We start from the raw sequence: 21659 nt of genomic DNA, 5'->3' as shown, positions 1-21659 counted from the left end.
ATGATCAATGCGCCTGGCACATCAATTTTATTGTGAGGGGATTCAAGTTAAGGTGAAGATTGTTGAAAATATGCCTTGAATCTGCTTTTGGGTCTTGGAGTAGTGAGTGGTAGCTCGCGAGGTAGCTTAGTAGTTCATTGGCAAGGTTGAAGATTGCGACGAATGTGGACCTAAGTAAGCGAGCTATAGCTCGTAGAGGTATTTAGAGTTGCGACGAATTTGGAGCTATATGTCACAACTTAAGCCCCACAGCCACAAAGGCAGCAAGCAACGTCAATTGGGCACTAGGCAACAATACGGGCCAAGGGAGATGCCCATGGGTGCCAGGAAGCACCTTCCCCCTAAAGAGCTTTATTTTGATTTGGGGTTGTTTTCCTAGTGAACACCCAATTGACAGTAACACAATAATGGGTCATTTGGGCGACCAAATGAAACCCAAATGAGCCCAAACTTTGGGGCCCACCGTTTTTGGACCCAATAAACACAATGGTGTAGCCGGATTTTTGAGGAGAAGTCCGGAACCTTCCAGAACGTGCTAGGGGACTCGGGATGCGTCCGGAAGCTTCTAGGACTTTCTAGGAAGCTCTTGTACATTCTTATAGGCCTAGAGTAGTATAGAATACTCCAGAATGATTTACATATGAGTAGGAACTCAGAAATATATAGAAGGCTCTAGAAAAGTAAGCTTCTAGGACCCTCCATTTAAGGAGGTTAGAATGTTATAGAGTAGAAACCTCTAGGAACTTGGGAGGCCTATAAATAGGGACCTTCCCCTCATTTTGTAAATAACTTAGACACTTGTAAACTTCTCTCAAGCAATACAAAGCATTCTTAAAGCAATCTCTCTTGTTTCACTTACTTACTTGCTCGCTTAGCCATTTTCCTAGCTTTCTCACTTAACTTGTAGCATCATACTTAGCATAGCTAAGGCACTTTGGGGATCCTTGACTAGAGTTGCAGGGGTAATTCTAGTAGGACGCGTGCAAGAGACTTGGGGTAAGAGTCAGCACGTGACACGTGGTATCAGAGCAACGCTGATTGTAGGGGACGGTCTGTTGCGGAGTGAAGCTTTGTTGCGGTACGAGGTTAAGTGCGGAGGTGATGATGGCTCAACAGAAGGAAACGCTTGGCTCAACCGTAGAGGAACCACAAACAAGCAAGAAGGTAAGTCGCACTTCATTGCTTGAAGAGAAGGTAGCTTCCTTGGAGATCTCTATCGCTGATCACCATGATAGCATACGGCAATTGGCTGACAACGTTAGTGAACTCTCGGGAAGAGTTGATGGCGTCGAGGGACTTGAAACACGAGTCCAGGAGTTGGAGTCAGATACGGCGAAAATGAAGGACGGGACGCAGCTCCTAGTCAATCAAATGGCCGATGCTCTTCGGCTAGAAATGGCTCAACTCAAGGACACCCTTATGAAGGAGCTGGGCTCCATGAAGGAAAAGATCGAGTCCCTACAAGCCGACGTAGTGCTGTGCAAGTCGGCCATGGTCGGGGGTGCCACGGTTCGGGAGGGACCTAAGATTAAGGTGCCCGAACCAGCGAAGTACCAAAGAAAGAGGGATGTTAGGGAGGTGGACAAACTTCCTATGGAGCATCGAGAGGTACTTCGATGCCATACATCTTAAAGAAGATGCTACGAAAATCAACACCGCTACAATGTATTTAGCTGATGATGCCATCCTATGGTGGAGGCGACGGGAGTCCGACATCAAGAAGGGGCTTGTCTCGCTCAACACTTGGGACGAGTTCAAGACTGACTTCAAAAAGCAATTCTATCCGGAAAATGCGGAGGAGATTGCTATGAAGAAGCTACGTGGGCTGAAGCATACGGGGTCAATCAAGGAGTATGTCAAGCAGTATACTTCACTCATGTTAGAAGTGACGGAGATGCCGGAGAAGACCCAGCTTCTTTATTTTATGGATGGGCTACAAAGATGGGCGGAACAGGAGCTGAAGCGTCGGAACGTTCAGACTCTCTCGGACGTTATTGCTGTGGCGGAATCCTTGTTCGATTATAAACAAGACACGAAGAGGGACCGAAGCAGAAAGTCTAGTAGCGGTGGCAAAGGAAAAGGTGGGGGAGCTAAACCCACCGATCGCAGCCACAATGGAGGAAAGTCATCCGAGAAACGGGACAAGGCGAAGGAGAAAGAGAAGTCCTCGGATGGCAAAGCCAAACAGGGCTACTTCTTGTGTGGAGGGCCGCACTGCGCCAGGGAGTGCCCACAGCGACAAAAGATCAACGCTTTGATCGCTGGTTCGTCCGGGGAATCGTTAGGGGACGAGGCACATATGGGGACTATGCGCTTGTGCAACGCGAAGGCTACAAAGGTCACACCAAGTGAAAGCTTAGCCAAGGTAAGTGTCCTGCCCCGAACGAAACCATGTCTTATGTTTGTAGAGGCCAAGGTGAATGGACAGGCCTCCAAGGCACTCATTGATACGGGTGCAACAAACAATTTTATTGCTCTACAAGAGGCTACAAGGTTGGGGGTCAGGTTCGTCAAGAAGGCCGGGACCTTGAAGACGGTGAACTTAAAGCCAACCCCAATCCATGGTGTAGCAAGCGAGGTACCCATTTGTTTGGGAGAATGGGAGGGTACCATCGATCTTACCGTGATAGACATGGACGATTACTCATTGGTGTTGGGACTTCAATTCTTTGACACGGTAAGACCATTTTCATTCGGGAGGGATGGAACGATGACTATTGCAAAAGATCAACGGGAGTGGTCCATCCCAGTCACTCGAGAAGAGGTGGAAGCCAAGGCAATATCGGCAATGCAACTGAAGAACGGTGTCAAGAAGGGACAACCGACATTCTTGGCTACACTCAAAGAAGAGGAGCCTCATGGGGGTGAGGTTCCACCTGAAGTATCCGGAGTGTTAGAAGAATTTATGAACGTGATGCCTACGGAACTACCTAAGAGAATTCCCTCTAGAAGGGAAGTCGACCATCAGATCGAGCTGGAGCCTGGGGCAAGGCCACCAGCCATGGCACCATACCGGATGGGCACACCGAAGGTGGAGGAACTAAGGAAGCAACTCAAGGAGCTACTGGAGGCGGGATTTATCAGGCCATCCAAGGCGCCATATGGAGCACCTGTGCTTTTCCAACGCAAGCACGACGGAAGCTTGCGGATGTGCATCGACTACCGGGCTTTGAACAAGATCACAGTGAAGAATAAGTATCCCATCCCATTGGTCGTCGATCTCTTTGATCGTCTAGGAAAAGCCAGGTACTTTTCTAAACTTGATCTCAGGTCGGGGTACTGGCAAGTACGCATCGCCAAAGGCGATGAGCCTAAGACGACATGCGTTACTTGCTATGGGTCTTTCGAGTTCTTGGTGATGCCATTCGCGCCCCGTCTACATTTTGCACTTTGATGAATAAAATATTCCAGCCATTCCTTGACAAATTTGTCGTCGTCTATCTCGACGATATCGTCGTGTATAGCGACGACCTAACAAGTCACTTGGAGCATTTGAGGCAGGTATTCCAAGTGCTACGAGAGAACGAGTTTTATGTAAAACAGGAGAAATGCTCGTTCGCTCAAGAGGAGGTGTCTTTCTTGGGGCACCGCATCAAGGCTGGAAAGATTATGATGGAGCATGACAAGGTGCGCTCCATCAATGAATGGGAGGAGCCCAAGAATGTCTCGGAGTTACGCTCCTTCCTTGGGCTAGCAAATTATTATCGGCGATTCATCAAAAGCTACTCAGCTCGGGCAGCACCATTGACGGATTTGCTGAAGAAGAAGGTGCAATGGTGTTGGAGTGAGAAGTGCCAAAGGGCCTTTGATGATTTGAAGAAGGCGGTCATCAATGAGCCCGTACTAGCGTTGCCTGACTACAACAAGCCATTCGAGCTTCATACGGATGCTTCAGACTTTGCCATTGGAGGAGTGCTAATGCAAGAAGGGCATCCGATCGCCTACGAGTCGCGCAAGCTAAGTGATACCGAGAAAAGGTATCATGTGCATGAAAAGGAAATGACGGCTATCATTCATTGCTTGCGCATTTGGAGGCACTACTTGTTTGGGAGTCGGTTCATCACCTATACTGACAACGTTGCTACAAGCTACTTCCAAAATCAGAAGAAGATCAGTCCCAAGCAAGCTCGTTGGCAAGATTTCTTGGCGGACTATGACTGTGTCATGGAATACAAGCCAGACAAGGTTAATTTCGTCGCCGATGCTCTAAGCCGGAAGGCCATGCTTGCTGCTATTAGCAGCATCACAAGCTCCATCCTTGATCGGATCAAGGATGGCCTTCCTCATGACCCCATGGCCAGATGATTAATGGAGTTGGCCAAAGAGGGGAAGACTCGAAAATTCTGGGTAGAGGATGGGATCCTCTACACCACCGGGCGTCGGGTGTTTGTGCCTAAGTGGGATAATCTTAGGCGGGAAATTCTAAAAGAGTGCCATGATTCAATGTGGGCTGGGCACCCAGGTATTCAACGAACTTTGGCACTCTTGGACGACACTTATTATTGGCCTTACATGCGGGATGATGTGGAGGCCTACGTGAAGACTTGTCTTGTGTGCCAACAAGACAAGATTGAGCAACGGGTGCCGGCTGGGTTACTTGAACCATTGCCTATTCCGGAGCATCCTTGGGAGAGCGTCTATATGGATTTCATCTCAGCTCTGTCCAAGTCCGAGGGATGCGGGTCTATCATGGTGGTAGTAGACTGCTTCTCTAAATATGGGACATTCATACCGGCACCAAAGGATTGTACAGCCGAGCAAGCCGCCAAGCTCTTCTTCAAGCATGTCGTCAAATATTGGGGCTTGCCAAAGAGCATAATTAGTGACCGAGATCCAAGGTTCACGGCAAAGTTTTGGACGGAGCTATTCAAACTCCTTGGGTCTAGGTTGCACTTCTCTACAAGCTTTCACCCACAAACTGATGGGCAAACGGAGAGGGTGAATGCCTTGCTAGAGTTTTATCTAAGGCACTTTGTTAGTGCCAATCAACGAGATTGGGCCAAGTTGATGGATGTTGCCCAATTCTCTTTCAATTTGCAGCGTTCCGAGGCAACTGGAAAGAGTCCATTTGAGTTATTCATGGGCCAACAACCCTTGACTCCACAAGGGGTTGCATCAGGCTACACAGGAGGTAGCCCCGCTGCATATAGACTTGCTAAAGGGTAGCATGAGCAGCTCGGTATCTTGAGGGCCTACTTGGATAAGGCGGCAAAGAAGATGAAGAAATGGGCCGACAAGCATAGAAGACCCCTTGAGTTCCAAGTTAGTGACTTGGTCATGGTGAAATTGCTACCCCAACAGTTCAAGGTCTTCCGCAAGGTGCATAAAGGCCTTGTGCGGAAGTACGAGGGTCCATTCCCGGTCATAAGGAAGGTCGGGAAGGTTAGCTATAATCTTGAATTACCGCCCAATCTCAAGATACACCCGGTGTTTCATGTTAGCATACTCAAGCCCTACCATGGTGACAACGAGGATCCAACAATGGGCGAGTCACAACGAGCGCCCACGGCGGTCGTGGCTTCTTTTGATCGAGACATCGAGGTGATCGAGGCAAAAAGGGTCATAAGAAGAAGGGGCGTACCAAGCTATAATGAGTATCTTGTCCGTTGAAAGGGTCTTCCAGATAGTGAGGCATCATGGGAAAGAGAGGAAGACTTGTGGCAGTTCAAGGGCAAGATCGCGGAGTTCGAGGGACGGCCTTGACGGGGTCGTCAAGACTTGGGTGGGGGAGCATGTCACAACTCAAGCCCCACACCCACAAAGGCAGCAAGCAACGTCAATTGGGCACTAGGCAACAATACGGGCCAAGGGAGATGCCCATGGGTGCCAGGAAGCACCTTCCCCTTAAAGAGCTTTATTTTGATTTGGGGTTGTTTTCCTAGTGAACACCCAATTAACAGTAACACAATAATGGGTCATTTGGGCGACCAAATGAAACCCAAATGAGCCCAAACTTTGGGGCCCACCGTTTTAGGACCCAATAAACAAATGGTGTAGCCGGATTTTTGAGGAGAAGTCCGGAACCTTCCAGAACGTGCTAGGGGACTCGGGATGCGTTTGGAAGCTTCTAGGACTTTCTAGGAAGCTCTTGCGCATTCTTGTAGGCCTAGAGTAGTATATAATACTTCAGAATGATGTACATATGAGTAGGAACTCAGAAATGTATAGAAGGCTCTAGAAAAGTAAGCTTCTAGGACCCTCTATTTAAGGAGGTTAGAATGTTCTAGAGTAGAAACCTCTAGGAACTTGGGAGACCTATAAATAGGGACCTTCCCCTCATTTTGTAAATAACTTAGACACTTGTAAACTTCTCTCAAGCAATACAAAGCATTCTTAAAGCAATCTCTCTTGTTTCACTTACTTACTTGCTCGCTTAGCCATTTTCCTAGCTTTCTCACTTAACTTGTAGCATCGTACTTAGCATAGCTAAGGCACTTTGGGGATCCTTGACTAGAGTTGCAGGGGTAATTCTAGTAGGACGCGTGCAAGAGACTTGGGGTAAGAGTCAGCACGTGACATATAGCTCCTTGGTGAGTGAGTTATAGCTCGTAGAGGTATTTAGAGTTGCGACGAATTTGGAGCTATAGCTCCTTGGTGAGTGAGCTATAGCTCTCGAAGAGGTTTTGGTTCGGCTAGGTTGAGCGAGAGCTTGCTTGATAGCGAGCGAAAGCTCAGGCGTGTGCAAGTGGTTAAGTCGCCTGCGATAGGCGCGCACAAGTGGTTCAGTTGCGCGCGGAGGGTCAGCGATCAGCGTTTTTTCTGCGCGTCTATCTATCTTATTCCGGATTGCTATATATATACCCTACGGTTATTTGTATCCACACATATGATTATTAGTTGAGTAATTATTCAGAAATCTGAGTCTTTTGTGTATTTCTCATCTTTGAGATCTGAGAGAGATAACATTAGAAATCTGAGAGACAATCAATCTGTTTTCTGTGATTGGTCTCAAATTTGTTCTAAATTTGTACTACGTTTCCCCAAAATCAATAAAATTATTACTCTCGCCTGCCCGTGGACGTAGCCAACACAACGTTGGTGAACCACGTAAATCTGTGTTTTTCTTGTCAATTTTGCATTCGTTAATTTGTTCTTTCTTGCATCCGTGATAACAACCTGTATACTAATAACTTATTTCATTGCTTAGGTACTTCTTTCCCATATTATTTTTTGTTTTCCTTCTTGGAGAATTACATTACTTAGGTAGGTCAACCAAAAGGTCAAATATATATGCTAGAACATGAACATTGGGTATATTAATTACCAAGTCTTACCTGCTAAAAACAATAACAAAATCAAAAATCAAACCATGCATATGACTTAATTAACATAATTAAATGACCATTTCGACCACTTTCACATGATGTAGAAGTATGTATACGTATGATTTAGGACCAATTCAGCTCCTAAATAGTGCATTATCTATAACTATATAAAGGGACCTTTGCAATGCCTAAGAACCATAACAACTCACAACTCACAGATAATCTTTTCAGAGAAAAAAGGTCATCATAGCAGCAGAATTTGGAAAGGAAACCATGGCAGCTTACAGATTATTCGCATACTTAACCTTTGCAGCCCTTACTTTCTCTGTTGCATATGCCACTGATCCTACACAGCTCCAGGATTTTTGCGTCGCCACTAATGACATGAATAATGTTTGTAAGATTCAGTTTTAATTCCTATCATGCAGGATTAGTACTTCTTATGTCTGTTCAAATTAGCATTAACACAATTACTTATCATTCTGTAAATATCTGCAGTGTTTGTAAATGGGCTATTCTGCAAGAATCCAATGGCAGTCACAGCAGACGATTTCTTCAAAAATGGCCTAGACAAACCTGGTAATACCGACAATATGCTTGGCTCAGCTGTCACTCCAGTGGCTGCAGCACAATTGCCAGGACTTAACACCCTTGGCATATCACTTGCTAGGCTCGATTTTGCACCATATGGCCTTGTTGCTCCCCACACACACCCCCGTGCAACTGAGATTTTCACAGTGGTGGAGGGTACCATCTATGTTGGTTTTGTGACCTCTACCCAGGCCCGTAGAATAGGGAGTGCAAGGTGCCCTCTTGCACAGGGCCTCCAATTTAAGAGGGCCCATTTTTTTTCCTATTTTTTTCTTTAATCTGTATTAAGACTATTATTGGCTGTATAGTCTTCTTGTTTCTAGCGCCTTCAAGTATTCAATGCAGCAAATCACGCCTTTATTCAATCTTCATATTAATTACTACAACTTTCCAAATTCCTTCATCAATTTAAATTAGTATTATCTTAACTGAATAAATACAATTCCATGGAAAATAATTTCTCCATTCCAGGATTATCAATGGAAAAATAACATACTCAGTCAAATTCACACGTTTTTTCTTCCATAACATTGGCAATAAACAATTAATTTTGATTTTCCATAATTATTTCATTTAATTCACAATTGATACACAATCAACAAAAACAAAAACGAATTAGAACTTCACTTGGGAGTATTGTTTTGATAGCTTTGTGAATGACTGATTTCAGTGACTCCTTCTTGCCCATTGATTAAAGGTAAAATTTTGATTTTTATTTTTTTAATTGTTCTGGTTTGACAATATCAATTAAAGCTATTTTAATTGAAACAATTTTCTTATACGGTTCTAGACTCCCGGTTTCTAATTTTTCTATGAGCATGTATAATTTGTATGAATGCAATATCTTAATCACTCCTATTATTTCACAGTTGGATGATTATTTTTTTTTTTTTTTTTTTTTTTTTTTTTTTTTTTTTTAGTTTTGCAACTTATATGTTAGAGATTGTAATCTTAATTGGTTGTTTTTTTTGCTTTGGGTTAGAATGTTAGATTGTTAATTTGTTAGAATCTTGATTGTTTCTACAGGCCTATAATTGTATATATGACACTATTATTATAATTATGATGTTATATTTAGTTGTTATTATCAACAATTCAACATGAATAAGCTGTTCAAAAAAAAATTCAACATGAATAAAATATTCGAAATTAATTTTGTGTAATTGAATGCATACATCATTGTTATACGAAATCATTTTCATTTTGTGATGTATATATAGGGAATTTGTGCATTGCAAAATAGTATTAAGGGCCCCTTTTTCGATTTAGAACAGGGCCCCCAATATCATTGCTACGGCCCTGCCTCTAACCCAGCAGATAATAGTGCAAATAAGCTCTTTACCAAAGTTCTTAAAAAGGGAGATGTGTTTGTTTTCCCACAAGGTCTGATTCACTTTCAGCTCAATGTTGGTAAAACACCTGCTTTTGCCCTTTCCGCCTTGAGTAGCCAGAATCCGGGTGTTGTCACTATTGGTAATGCAGTTTTTGGATCTCAACCACCTATCTCCATCGATGTTCTTTCCAAGGCATTTCAGCTAGATGCTAATGTGATCAAGCAAATCCAGGCTAAGTTCGCGATGACCTCTTAATTTTCTTTTTTCTTTTTTATAGCTGTGGATTAATAACACAGTATTGATTTAATAAAAGAATCCTTTGTATCGTACCAGTAAAAAATTTTCTTTGTATTATCCAACATAAAAATATATAATGAGAAATAATGTTATTACAATGATTATTGAATTGTATGTGTAATATGTCATAGGAAAGAATGAGTGATTGCCTTTTAAGTTTGGTACGATTTTCAACTTCAATGTATTTTTTTCTGATAACATTCAATGTTTTCAAGAAATAACTCTCTATGTTTCTGTGAAACTTATTTAAATCGAAGAATTACAAAAATCATAGGTTGTTTTTGTGATGTAATAGACAAGGTTGACATCAGTGAAACAGAGGACTTACCTGATCACAGATCATATGATAAACTCCATTGCTTTTGATTCTGCTCCCTTAAAGTATAGACCGAGCTGGGAACTTCACCAGATCACTACACAAGTTGTGACAAAATCATCGGAGTACACTCAATAATATGCTGTTTCATGTACATTTGGTGTATCATGCCTATATAAGATAATTTCAGTTACACATGATGCATTCCAAAGAAGAGACTGTTTTAAATCAATGTTTTTGAAGCATTAGGTGCAAAAACATCAATCACAATTGGCGTTAGTTTGAGGTCTAAGCTAAATCTTTAGATCAAATCAACTAAATTAGATCTCTCCAGCACTAACATAATTACACCCTTCCTACAGATGAATTAATATTAGAGATTTTATCTCAATTAGGCCGATGTTTTCCATCAGCTCAATTAAACTATCAAAGTAATTGGGCTATTATTTTTGTCCCTGCTATGGAACCATCTGCCTGAGTAGCCTTCAGAATTCTCGAGTACTTCCTCTGACCATTGCCTTGCTTATTGACTTCCTATCAGAATGTGCACTTTTCATCGAAATGGGATCTTTATATGAGCACCAAATTCGTCAAGTCCAAGATGAAGCCTCCTTTTTGAGCCTTAGCCTTTTGCCTCTCCATTGAACAAATAATCAACACGAGCATCCAATCATAAACTGTGGCATACTGGCAGTCTAGTATGTTTTTGTCCTCCCAAATCCGTGTGTTTCAACAATTTTAATTTCTTCCATTTTTATATGTATTAGTGCAGGAGGTAGGGGATCACCAGTCACTGCTAACACTATGATCATATAGTGTACAAAGTCATTTATGTGCTTAGCAATATTACTGAATATATCATGCGGAGTATGTAACAACTAACAACATTATGCAGAGTTGAAGGCAGATAGTTCCTGAACCTTGCGTTCATGCATTGCTACTACTCATTTAACTGATGTAAGGCACAGACTACTGCAATGAAACATAGGGAGAATTAAGTGACTTTGGTCAGTCCATCCAAGTCTAGCAGGTATTTATCTAGTTTGCTTGAACCATATCCATGGAGTTCGGCTACCTACACCACTACAATTTATAAACTATCATTGTTAACGGCTTTGTCCCCCACGAGAGTTGGAATTTTATCAAGCCTTTGTACTTGTACTCTCCCATTAGACCATAGTAATACGACTCGTAGCATAACATGAAATGTGTAGTACTCCGTATGCACCAAGATTAAGCCGTAAGAGGTAAAATGGGTCAAGTAAAAATATTAACGGTTTTTTCACCATATAATACCGAGTTTTAACTTAATTCACCATATACCACCAAAAACTTTCTTATTCACCATGTACCATTGAGTTCCTGTGCAATACCACAAAATACCTTTTTGGGTAACTGCCGTAAGTCTGTCGTTAGCCTGTCATTTGGGGTATTTTACTAATTTAACTCACCATATACTCATTTTTATAAAATTATTTTACCATATACCATTAAATTAAAAGATATTTCACTATATACTTAGAAATTACAACGATTATTTTTTAAAAAAAAATTAGTCGTTGACTGTTATAACGAATAGTTTATGTACATAATACTTGAGGGATTGAAACAGCACTTTACCCTTATCAAAACATTTGCAAAGATGTAAACACACTCGATATCGTTATTGTCATCTTATATGCATACATAAGAATGCCAAACAAAGCTTGTACATGTGGGAAGAAATTTGCAATAAGGAGCTGTGATTCGACAAAATATCCATAAAATTTGTACTATAAGTGTGATATATGAGAGAAATTTCGATGGTGCAAGGGTAATGCCGAGCAAAATGTCCTTTCGGGTTATGAATTTCAAAGCAGAGGAAGTATAGACATACAATGTCATGGAGACGAGAGTATGTTGAAGGAGCTCAAGAGAAGAGTAGTGAAGCAACAAAAAATAGTAGATGCAACAATTAAAATAGCCGTTGCAAATTCTAGGTATATAGTGAAATATTTTTTAATTTAATGGTATCTAGTGAAATAACTTTATAAACATGGGTATATAGTGAATTAGTAAAATACCTGAAACGGCAAACTAACGACAGTTATCAAAAAATATATTTTATATTATCACAGGAACTCGGTGGTACATGATGAATTAGAAAGTTTTTAAAAATATACGGTGAATTAAGTTAAAACTCAGTGGTATATGGTGAAAATTCCAAAATATTAATATATCTCCATTATAAACTATTACAACAATTAGACTTTTTATGTCAAATCCGAGATAGTACATGATTACTAAACCCAAATCGTTGACTACAAAATCTACACAGTAAACTAGCAAGACCCGAGTGCAAAAACTTCCCGCCCTTTGTTCTATATATACCCAATTAAACTGAAGTCGTAATTACTATTCATTCCTCTATTTCCTAAACTCAAAATTGTACTCACCCAAATTCTCTCTCCTCAACCAAAAAATGTCAAAAATAGAATTCCTCCGTCGTATGCTCCTCGGCTGCTTCACCGTGACCACCGCACCCACCGCCTCCGCCACCACAACCACCACCACCACCACGACCACCAAGAAACGCCTGAGCACCTCTCTAAGAGACGACATTCTCTTCGACTCATACAAAACTCATGATTCTTTCGACAATGACAATGACGACGACGACAATGACAACGACAACAACATTGTGATTTCCGAAATGGCAGCACCACCGCGCCCCTCGAAATCGATGGTAATCTGCACCTTCTTCGGGCAGCGAGGTGGGTCCCACTCCCATGTCTGGTTTTGCGTCCAACTCAACCGTCTCTCTCCGAAACCATCTCTCCTTCTAGAACTTTCTCTCTCCACTCGAAACCTCGTTCAAGAAATGCGATGCGGGCTCCTTCGTATTGCTTTGGAGTGCAACAGCTTGGAATTCAGCTCTTGCCCTCTTCATCAAGTCCCCGTTTGGAGCGCTTTCTGCAACGGAAGACGGGTCGGGTTTGCGGCCCGGCGAAAGCCCAATCAAGAAACCCGAGAAATGTTGAAGAAGATGGAGAGTATTACAGTGGGTGCTGGAGTAATTGAAGAATTGATGTATATGAGGGCCAATTATGAATGGGTTGTTGGAGGTGCCAATTCTCAGTCCTTTCATTTGATCAGCCCGGATGATGGCCCGGCTCAAGAGCTCAGTGTTTTCTTGCTCAGGTCTTCTTCTTCTTCTTCTGTCTCATAACTCTATCAGGGCATTTTCGGTACTAACTTTTTTTTTACTTGGCTCCGTTTTCTAGACAGAAAGGTGCTTGAAAACTATGCGTTTTCGACTTCTTACTTTATGGGGTCTTGACTTCTTTCTTTAATTCTTTTAATTGTAACCTTTTTTTTCCTTATAATTCTTGTAAAAGATAGTCTAATTGATTCCTGGTGGGAATTAGAGTGTTATGGATGGAATATTGATTGTTTTGGTATGTTTGTATGTAAAGATTGATTGGCAATAGGAAAAGAGATTGATGGTGCACTGTAATAATTGAAAGCTGATACAATGCAGAAGATGCATGAAAGCACATTGTTGATTAAGTGAGGAAATCATTGCTTTAGTAATCAACCAATTTTAAAACATATATAGAAGATTTATATTTTATCCGTTTGTTTTTTACTTGATCGGTTATATTTATCATGCTTGTCATTTAGAGCTGGCAATTGCACTCGAACCCGCGGATAATCGATCCACCCGATCCGAAAATATGGATAAAAACCCGATCAAAGGCGGATTATAAATGAATGACGGGTGACGGATCGGGTCGGATTCAGGAGGACCTTCATCCAACCTGTCACCCGATCCACCCATCCATCCACATAAATATATTAATAGTCATTTAATAAACATAAACTAATATTAAAATAAATAAAAATATATATAATATTTACTACATCTAGAAGCTACTGATAGAATGGAGAATTAACTACAGTCAACTGTTTAATTCATGGGTGTTGATATTAGTGAATTACATTTCCAAATCTAAGTTTTTTATTTAAAAAAATTAGAATGCAAATAAAACTTGAATTTCACCCATTTATCACCCGATTCATCCGTAGATGATGGATGGATTAGATATAGATGAAGTTTGGATCGGGTGACGGATGGTTTGGGTGATGGATTGGTATAGGTGGATGGATGCAGATGGAGCATAATCTGACCCGTATCCGATCCATTGCCAGCCCTATTGTCATTGCATATCTTTAAGCATCAATAACTTTAATTCTTCACTAGTTTTGTGTCTCATGCGATGCTTGGGTTGTTTATTGAATTTTAAGATAAATTTTTAATCTATACATCAAATTTTAAAATATATCATTATACAAAATTAGTTAGGAATTGATGTGCTTTTGTGACGATTTGCTATCTAGTAGGCATGTAATGACTAATAATATTGTTAGTGAAAATGTTCGATTTAATACATTAAAAAAAATTAGCAATAAATAAATAAAATAAAATAAATGTTCAAAGCCCATTGAGTTGATCCAAATTCAAAACTTTGGGCAAGGGTTGAACATTTCTTGACTCGTAACCTGAAGTGACCTAATTTGAGATGACTCATGATTCGACCCTTATTGACAGATCTACATAGTAACAAAATTCTATTAGATTGTGAAATACATTATTTTAACCAATTAGTATATATTATAAATGGATGTTTTATGATTTGAGATACTTCCTTCGCTCCAAAAATTTTATGATATAAAAAATAAATTTATATGATAGTTTTTGAGAATTATAATCTAATAATTTTTTTGAATAAAATTATAATTCAATTTGTACATCTGAAATATTGGTATTTTATCAAAAATAAAACTCTAAACTAACAATTTTATCCTAAAATTCTATCCAAATTTGATTGAAAAACTTATATATATATAGGGGTTTTTTTCCCGAATTTTTCGAGAGCTACGTAGGATTTAATTTTTTCAGCGCACCATATAGGATAATAAATTTTAGTGGTAACCAATTAAATACGAGATTATTAACTTCTTTCAGAATTAAATAATTTAAGTGACACGTAAGCAAAATTGGCGAATGAGATTTCCCAGTTTATATTAATTAAATATAAAATATTATCTTTTGATAACAGGAATTTTTTCTAAATATATAACAAATTTTAGCGCGCGCACACACACACACACACATATATATATAATTATTTTTAAAAATTCAAACAAACCGTGCATCGCATGGGCTTCATCTAGTATAATTCTACACTAACCTTTTTATCTTATGAAATCTATTTAACTCTATTCAATATGGCGCGACACTTGGCGAAAAGTTAGAATGCCAAGTGTCGCTGTCTCTTGACCTGGCTAAAAGTTTAGCTTTATATATTAGTTATATGATAGTTAATTACTATTAAGACAAATCTAACAAGATTTCACGCAAATATGTTTTTTTTTTCTTAAATATAATTTACCAAAGACAATCAAAGAAGGGTTAGTAAATATTGTAAAAGTAAAAACCAGTAAGTATAAATAAACAGAGGAAATATTTTATTTTTTTTATAGAGTACCTGTATTGGCTTTTGATGGTAATAGGGTGATCTCACACGCGTTGGGCCGTAAGACCAGACGAGTAGGATGTAACATTGGTATAGCTACTCTATACTTTTTTTTTTCACACGCGACATTGTATATTTCTCTAGTAATTTGTAGAGGTAGGCATCGTGTCGCGGCGGCCGGCCGCCGCGGGTCGTGCCTCGCCGTGCCTGGTGGTGGCTCGTGTCGTGCCTACATCGTGTCGTGCCGGGCCACCATTCAGCATACCTCGGCCCACGTGCCTGATGTGCCGTGTCGTGCCGCGCAAATATTTGACTGAGGTCGCGCCCAACAAATGAACATCTACTAGAAAAAAAAATGAACATTTACTAGAAAAAAAAAGAACATTTATTTCTGAACATTGTATTATATAAAAATGTATATTTAATATTATATAACTGAACATTTCAGTTGTAAATAAAAATGAACCTATGATATTATTTATTCATCATTCATCAACATCTTTTTAAATTTCAAGTTAAATACCTTGATGTGTTCAATTCTCTTGAATGTATATCATGCAATTGAGCTATATGATTTAATATCAATTAAATAAATCAATAATATGTTTTTTAATAGTGAACAATATGCTAATGTCTAACATTATTAATGCTAATGTTCATTGAACATCCTTTATTATAAAAACGAACATTTTATACAACTAAACAAACACAAAAATTTGTATTTCGTACACTACTAGAAATAGGGCTATTTCCGACGGAATTCTTTCGACGACACGTAAATCCGTCGGAAAACTGTGAAATTCCGACGGATTTTTATTCCGTAGGAAATTTCCGACGGATTTTAACAATCCGTCGAAAATCCGTCGTAAATTTTCGACGGAATATAAATCCGTCGGAATATATGGGCTTTTCGACGGAATTAGTATCCGTCGAAATTTCCGACGGAATATTCCGTCGAAAAGCCCATATATTCCGACGGAATTGAAATCTGTCGGAAATTCCCGACGGAATATTCCGTCGGAATATATTTTAAAAAAAAATAAAACGAAACCCTTCACATTCAAAACCCCCTTCAGCCGTTACTTCATTCTCTCTCCTCTTATCTTCTTCAATTCCTTTTCCCTCTCTACCCCTTCTCTTTCTATCTCATCTCCTCCTCCCTCCTCTGTCTTTCTCGAACTTCTTCTTCCTCCTCTTTCTCTTGTCTTCTCCGTCCTCCTCTCTCTCTTGTCTTCTTTGTCCTCCTCTCTCTCCGGCAAGAATCATCGACATCACCAAGAAATTCGAAGGTTCATGGTGAAATTCTTGGTATATACGGTCAAGTTCTTGGTTTTACGGTCAAATTCGACCTTGAAATCCCTAGATCTAGAGGTTTCATGGTCGAATTTGGCCGTATTAAACCAAATTCGAGATGAAATTCGAAGGTTCGACCTATTTAAGGTATGTTTTGTGTTTAATTTTCTTTTCTTTTTTTTTTTTTTAATTTTTGGGTTTTGTTTTTTGGTTGTTTATTTTTTTGGTTGTGATTCTGGTTTTTGGCGGTGATGGTGGTTTTTGGCGGCGGCGGCGGTTTTTGTTGGGGTGGTACGGCCGGATTTGTTGTAGATCTGGGTTTGTTTTGGTGGTAGATATTGATTTGGGTGGATTAGGGTGGTGGAAATGGTCGTTTCGGGTTAGGGGGAAGGTCTGGTTCGGGTTAGGGGGTGGGTCTGGTTTGGGTTAGGGTGAGTGGTGGTGTGGTTCGGGTTTGAGTGGCAGTCTGTGCTTAGGGTTAGGGTTAAAGAGTGGTTGTGGCTGATGTGGGGGTAGTGGCGGCGCTGGTGGTCTGCAGTTGGGGATAGGGTGGTGACACGCCGTGGCCTTGGTGGTACGGCGTGTTTTTTTTTATATTTTAATTGAAATATTTTCCGACTGAAATTTCGTCGCAACTTTCCGACAGACATAATTCCGTCGGAAGTTGCGACGGACTTTTCTGGAGCCAGAAGATCTGTTCCGACAACGAGATTCCGTCGAAAAGTCCGTCGGAGAAAGGTTTCCGACGGAATTTTCGTCGGAAGATGCCGTTTTTCCTACAAAGGCTTTTCCGACAACCGGTTCCGACGGAAACGGCTTTTTCGACAGATTTTGGGGTTTTTTCGAGGAAATTTTTCCGTCGGAAACAAGCAATTTTCTAGTAGTGGTATTAATTAAAAAATAAAATGATAATTTATTTTTATAAGAATGAACATAATGCGACATGAAAATAAACATTTATTTTATAAGAATGAACATCATACTGCATGAAAATGAACATTTGGTTATTGAAAAATACAAAGTTATTGTAAAATAGGTTCAGTTAGAAAATGTTCATTTTTATTACACTAAATGTTCAATTTTGGCGATGACCTCAGCTAGTGTTGGCTGAGTTCGACCTCAGCCATTAACTACTGGTCGTGCCGGGCACTGGCCGCCCACAATATTTTTTTTAAAAAAAAAATACTATATATATTTGTTTTTGAACAACGTTTTAAAAGGATATACCATTTAAATAATTTTATTAATTTATATGTTTTTTTGTTATTATATTATTATTGTTCTTTTTATTATTGTTCTTTTTATTATTATTTATGTTATTTTTATGGTCTTGTCGTGCCGTGCCTGGCGTGCCACCAAACTACCGTACCGCCCGCGGGTTCATGCCGTGCTTGTGCCGGATTTTTCGAAATCGTGTTCACGGCACGACCCATGATCCACTCCACGGTCACCATGCCGGGCCAATCTCGTGACGGGCCCTTGCCGCTCGCGGGCCTGCACGGCCCATGCCCAGCACTAGTAATTTGTTTGACTTTTTTTTTTCTTCATATTTATACATATATATACTATAAGTTTCTCGAGTATTAAATATTTTGTTTATTTTTGTATGAATTAAACTTTAATTATTTATTTATTATTATAGAAAAATAATGGTTTTAATCATGTAGATATATATATTAAATGAACTTAAAAATATTTTTTAGCTCCTTTTGTACAAACAAAATTATAAAAGTTATAAATTTTTAAGAGAGAAAAAATTACATGTGGATCCATGTGAAATTTGGATTTGTGGATTCGGATCAATGTCCTTAAAATAAGTTTGGATCCAAATTTAGCAGGGTCTGGTCCAGTTCCGTTCCGTTGCCACCTCTACTAATTCTTATCATGAGCCAAAGAAATTATGATCATGCATGTAATGAAAAAGGTCTTTGGTGCGTTGCTCATTAGTCATTTGATACTTGATGCTTAGAAGTAGTACTGAATAAATCCAATGCAACAGCATTGTGCAGGGTTGCATGCAGATATTTCCTGCACCTTGAGACCAACTATTGCAATCAAACATAGGAGAGTTCAATCAGTAATACGGAGTAATAAAAATTTTAAATCCCTACTTTTGGCTAAGTCATAGTTATAACCTAGTGAAAACACATTAATATATTATCAAAAAAGGATTGAATATTAATCTGTGAAAGAGTCCAATATAGTTTTTTTTACCAATTCACGCCATCTTACACTGATTTCATAGCTTTATAACAGAAAATACTCCAACGATTGTTTGTGAGCACAGAAATTGGTAGGCAATACCAAGTCAGTTCCTGCTTAAAAGAGAAATATAAGTTAATAAATCAACTACCTTAAGACTTAGTTAACATGACATGATAACTTTCTTGACAAATTTACGTGGTCTACAAAAATATGACCAATTCAACTCCAAAACAATCTAAACCTATAAAAAGGGTGCGTTCCCAAGCAAGAAACCATCACAACTTACAAGTGCTCAAACTCATACAAAAGAAATAAAAGTTCATTACAGCAGAAACTAAACGATAAATCAGATTTCGATTGTAAATGGGCTATTCTGCAAGAATCCAACGGCAGTTACATCAGAAGATTTCTTCACCAATGGGCTAAACAAACCTGGTAACACCAACAATAAGTTAGGCTCAGCGGTGACTCCAGTGGCAGCAGCACAACTGACAGGACTCAACACCCTTGGTATATCACTCGCCAGGCTTGACTTTGCCCCATATGGCCTTGTTGCTCCCCACACACACCCCCGTGCCACTGAGGTTTTCACTGTGATGGAGGGTACCATTTATGTTGGTTTTGTGACCTCTAACCCAGCGGATAATAGTGCAAACAAGCTCTTTACCAAGGTTCTCAAAAAGGGAGACGTCTTTGTTTTCCCACAAGGTCTCGTTCACTTTCAGCTAAATGTTGGCAAAACTCCTGCTTTTGCCATTTCTGCCTTGAGTAGCCAGAATCCAGGTGTGATCACTGTTGGTAACGTTGTTTTCGGGTCTGAAGCACCTATCTCGGTTGATCTTCTTTCCAAGGCCTTTCAGCTTGATGCTAATGTCATCAAGTACATTCAGTCCAAGTTCTAACTGACTGAGAACAGGCACAACTACGTAGTGCAAAGTGATTTCATTATGTTTGCAGATGTTTTGATTTTCTAATAACATTATTTATTTGTTTTTAATTTACAACAATAATTGAATACCTTCTTCATACAGTATAAAAAAGTTTATTGAATTATAATGTATACAATGTCTGTTCAATATTAGCCATGGAAAAGAAAGCAATTGAATCATATGTTTGCTGTGCCTTTAGTCTTGTTTTCCCTAAACTCCAATCCCAGCTTCTTATGCAACGTCAAGGTGCTTACTAGTTACTACTGATGTTGCTTATACTCTTCAGACCTCCCACACATCTTATGAGAACCTTAAATGCTTCGTGTATCTCAGAAAATATCCTTGTAACATAGTGATTTTTATTAAAACTCGTGCGAGCTTGGTTTGAGGTACACATGTGCCACTTGACGTAACTTAAACATAATGACTTTATTTTCAACTTAATGGCCAATATATTAAAATTTTCATTCTAATATATATTACTCTCTTATAAGTTATAATCTTTATTTTCTCAAAAAAAAAAAAAAAAAAAAAAAAGTTATAACCTTTATTATATTATACGGGCTTTTATTTTATGAACTAAAAGTGAAAAGAATAAACATAAAATTAACATTTATTACACCGATTTACTCGTGAATTGTTGATAAATTTCCAACTTAATACTAAAAAAGGAAATATATTAAATGCTTATATGCAGGGCTGCATATAGCATTACCTTTTATTTTAACATAATAACTTTTATTTTAACCAAGTGACTTTTTTTATTAACAAAAAACTTTTATGTTTAAATAGCAACATTTAAACATAGTAACCTTAATATTAATGGTTTGCAATAAATTAGTGTAAATTATATTTATTTATGAGTTAAAAACTTATGAGGAATGCATGTGTTGGAAAGCAAATTTTATTTTCTTTTTATAATTTAAAATTTGAAGATAAATTTATTTTTATAAACTTTAGATGCTCTTTTAAGCCGTTGGATATATTGTTGGTTTTGCTTAAGTTGTTAATTGCTCCGAAAATCAAGGAACAACTTAACAATAACTTTTGATATTAGAGTTGTGGAAGAATTTTAAGGAGCATGTTCTATTTTGTAGCAACATCCTTAACCTCATTCCAACGTACATTTTTATAGCCTGTATACATATGTTGCAAATGGTTCTGGCCAAAGTTAGAGGAAAAACAGTCCACAAAATTTCCTATAAAATTAAAATCAAGCAATACTATAATTATTATGAAACATTGGTGTAATTTGGTTCGGGGGTCTTTTGCTACACACAATTGATCCAGGGGTCGTTGTATCTTGGGAGAGGAGCGCGTAAATACATTCTTCCGGTGCAGTGGGGCATTTTCTCTTTAAGGATAGCGCGTTGTATGCTACAACCCAGGCTATTCTAAACTCATTCTTTTACTATTATTTACTTCTGTCTACTTGATTGTTATTATAAGTAGGAATTTTTGACAATTATCACTTACAATTGTTGCTGTTTTAGCAATTATCACCTACAGTTTTACTACTATCTAAACAACAATAATTTTTTGAATACTATGCTACAAAAGCACGGGGAAAGATAATGACTATAACAGGAATCGGCAAAGAAATAAGGCCATCATAACTTAAAGTTTACTGGTTTCTGTTATTTTGTTAAAGACTTCCTCCATTATCAAATTTCTCTTTTAGTTGCAAAACAGAGCATATATTCGCAATCTCTGGAAATTTGTAGCATTTAGATTTTCACACTTTTCAATGGAAAACTTTGGCCACTAATACTCCGCAATTTAATTTGGTTTTAGTAAATAAGATATTAAATTTTGATAATTGAAAAACATAAACAAATCTAATAAGATCTCATGTAAATGTTATAACCATATTCTTTCTTACGTAAAACACAAAATATATATATTTTTTT

The 21659-nt window shown here is 38.9% G+C and overlaps 2 protein-coding genes and 1 pseudogene across 2 annotated transcripts; all 3 read left to right on the top strand.

Annotated features, from left to right (window-relative positions):
- Positions 1 to 7538: 7538 nt before the first annotated feature.
- Positions 7539 to 9445, top strand: LOC145592280 (putative germin-like protein 2-1). The gene is made up of 3 exons (XM_081648729.1): positions 7539 to 7662; positions 7764 to 8051; positions 9174 to 9445. Exons 1-3 carry the CDS (start codon positions 7539 to 7541, stop codon positions 9443 to 9445), a joined length of 684 nt encoding a protein of 227 aa, XP_081504855.1.
- Positions 9446 to 12264: 2819 nt separating this feature from the next.
- LOC145591001 (protein MIZU-KUSSEI 1-like) lies at positions 12265 to 13083 on the top strand. Its single transcript, XM_081647389.1, has one exon. It carries the CDS (start codon positions 12265 to 12267, stop codon positions 13009 to 13011), a length of 747 nt encoding a protein of 248 aa, XP_081503515.1. The 3' UTR covers positions 13012 to 13083.
- A 3532-nt stretch (positions 13084 to 16615) lies between these two features.
- Positions 16616 to 19722, top strand: LOC145592279 (putative germin-like protein 2-1 pseudogene; annotated as a pseudogene).
- Positions 19723 to 21659: the final 1937 nt, after the last annotated feature.

Source organism: Chenopodium album, chromosome 18 (assembly GCF_948465745.1).
Source record: "Chenopodium album chromosome 18, dcCheAlbu1.1, whole genome shotgun sequence".
Classification (NCBI taxonomy): Eukaryota; Viridiplantae; Streptophyta; class Magnoliopsida; order Caryophyllales; family Amaranthaceae; genus Chenopodium; species Chenopodium album.
Note: the sequence above shows the minus strand (reverse complement) of the source record. Positions and strands in the feature narration are given on the sequence as shown.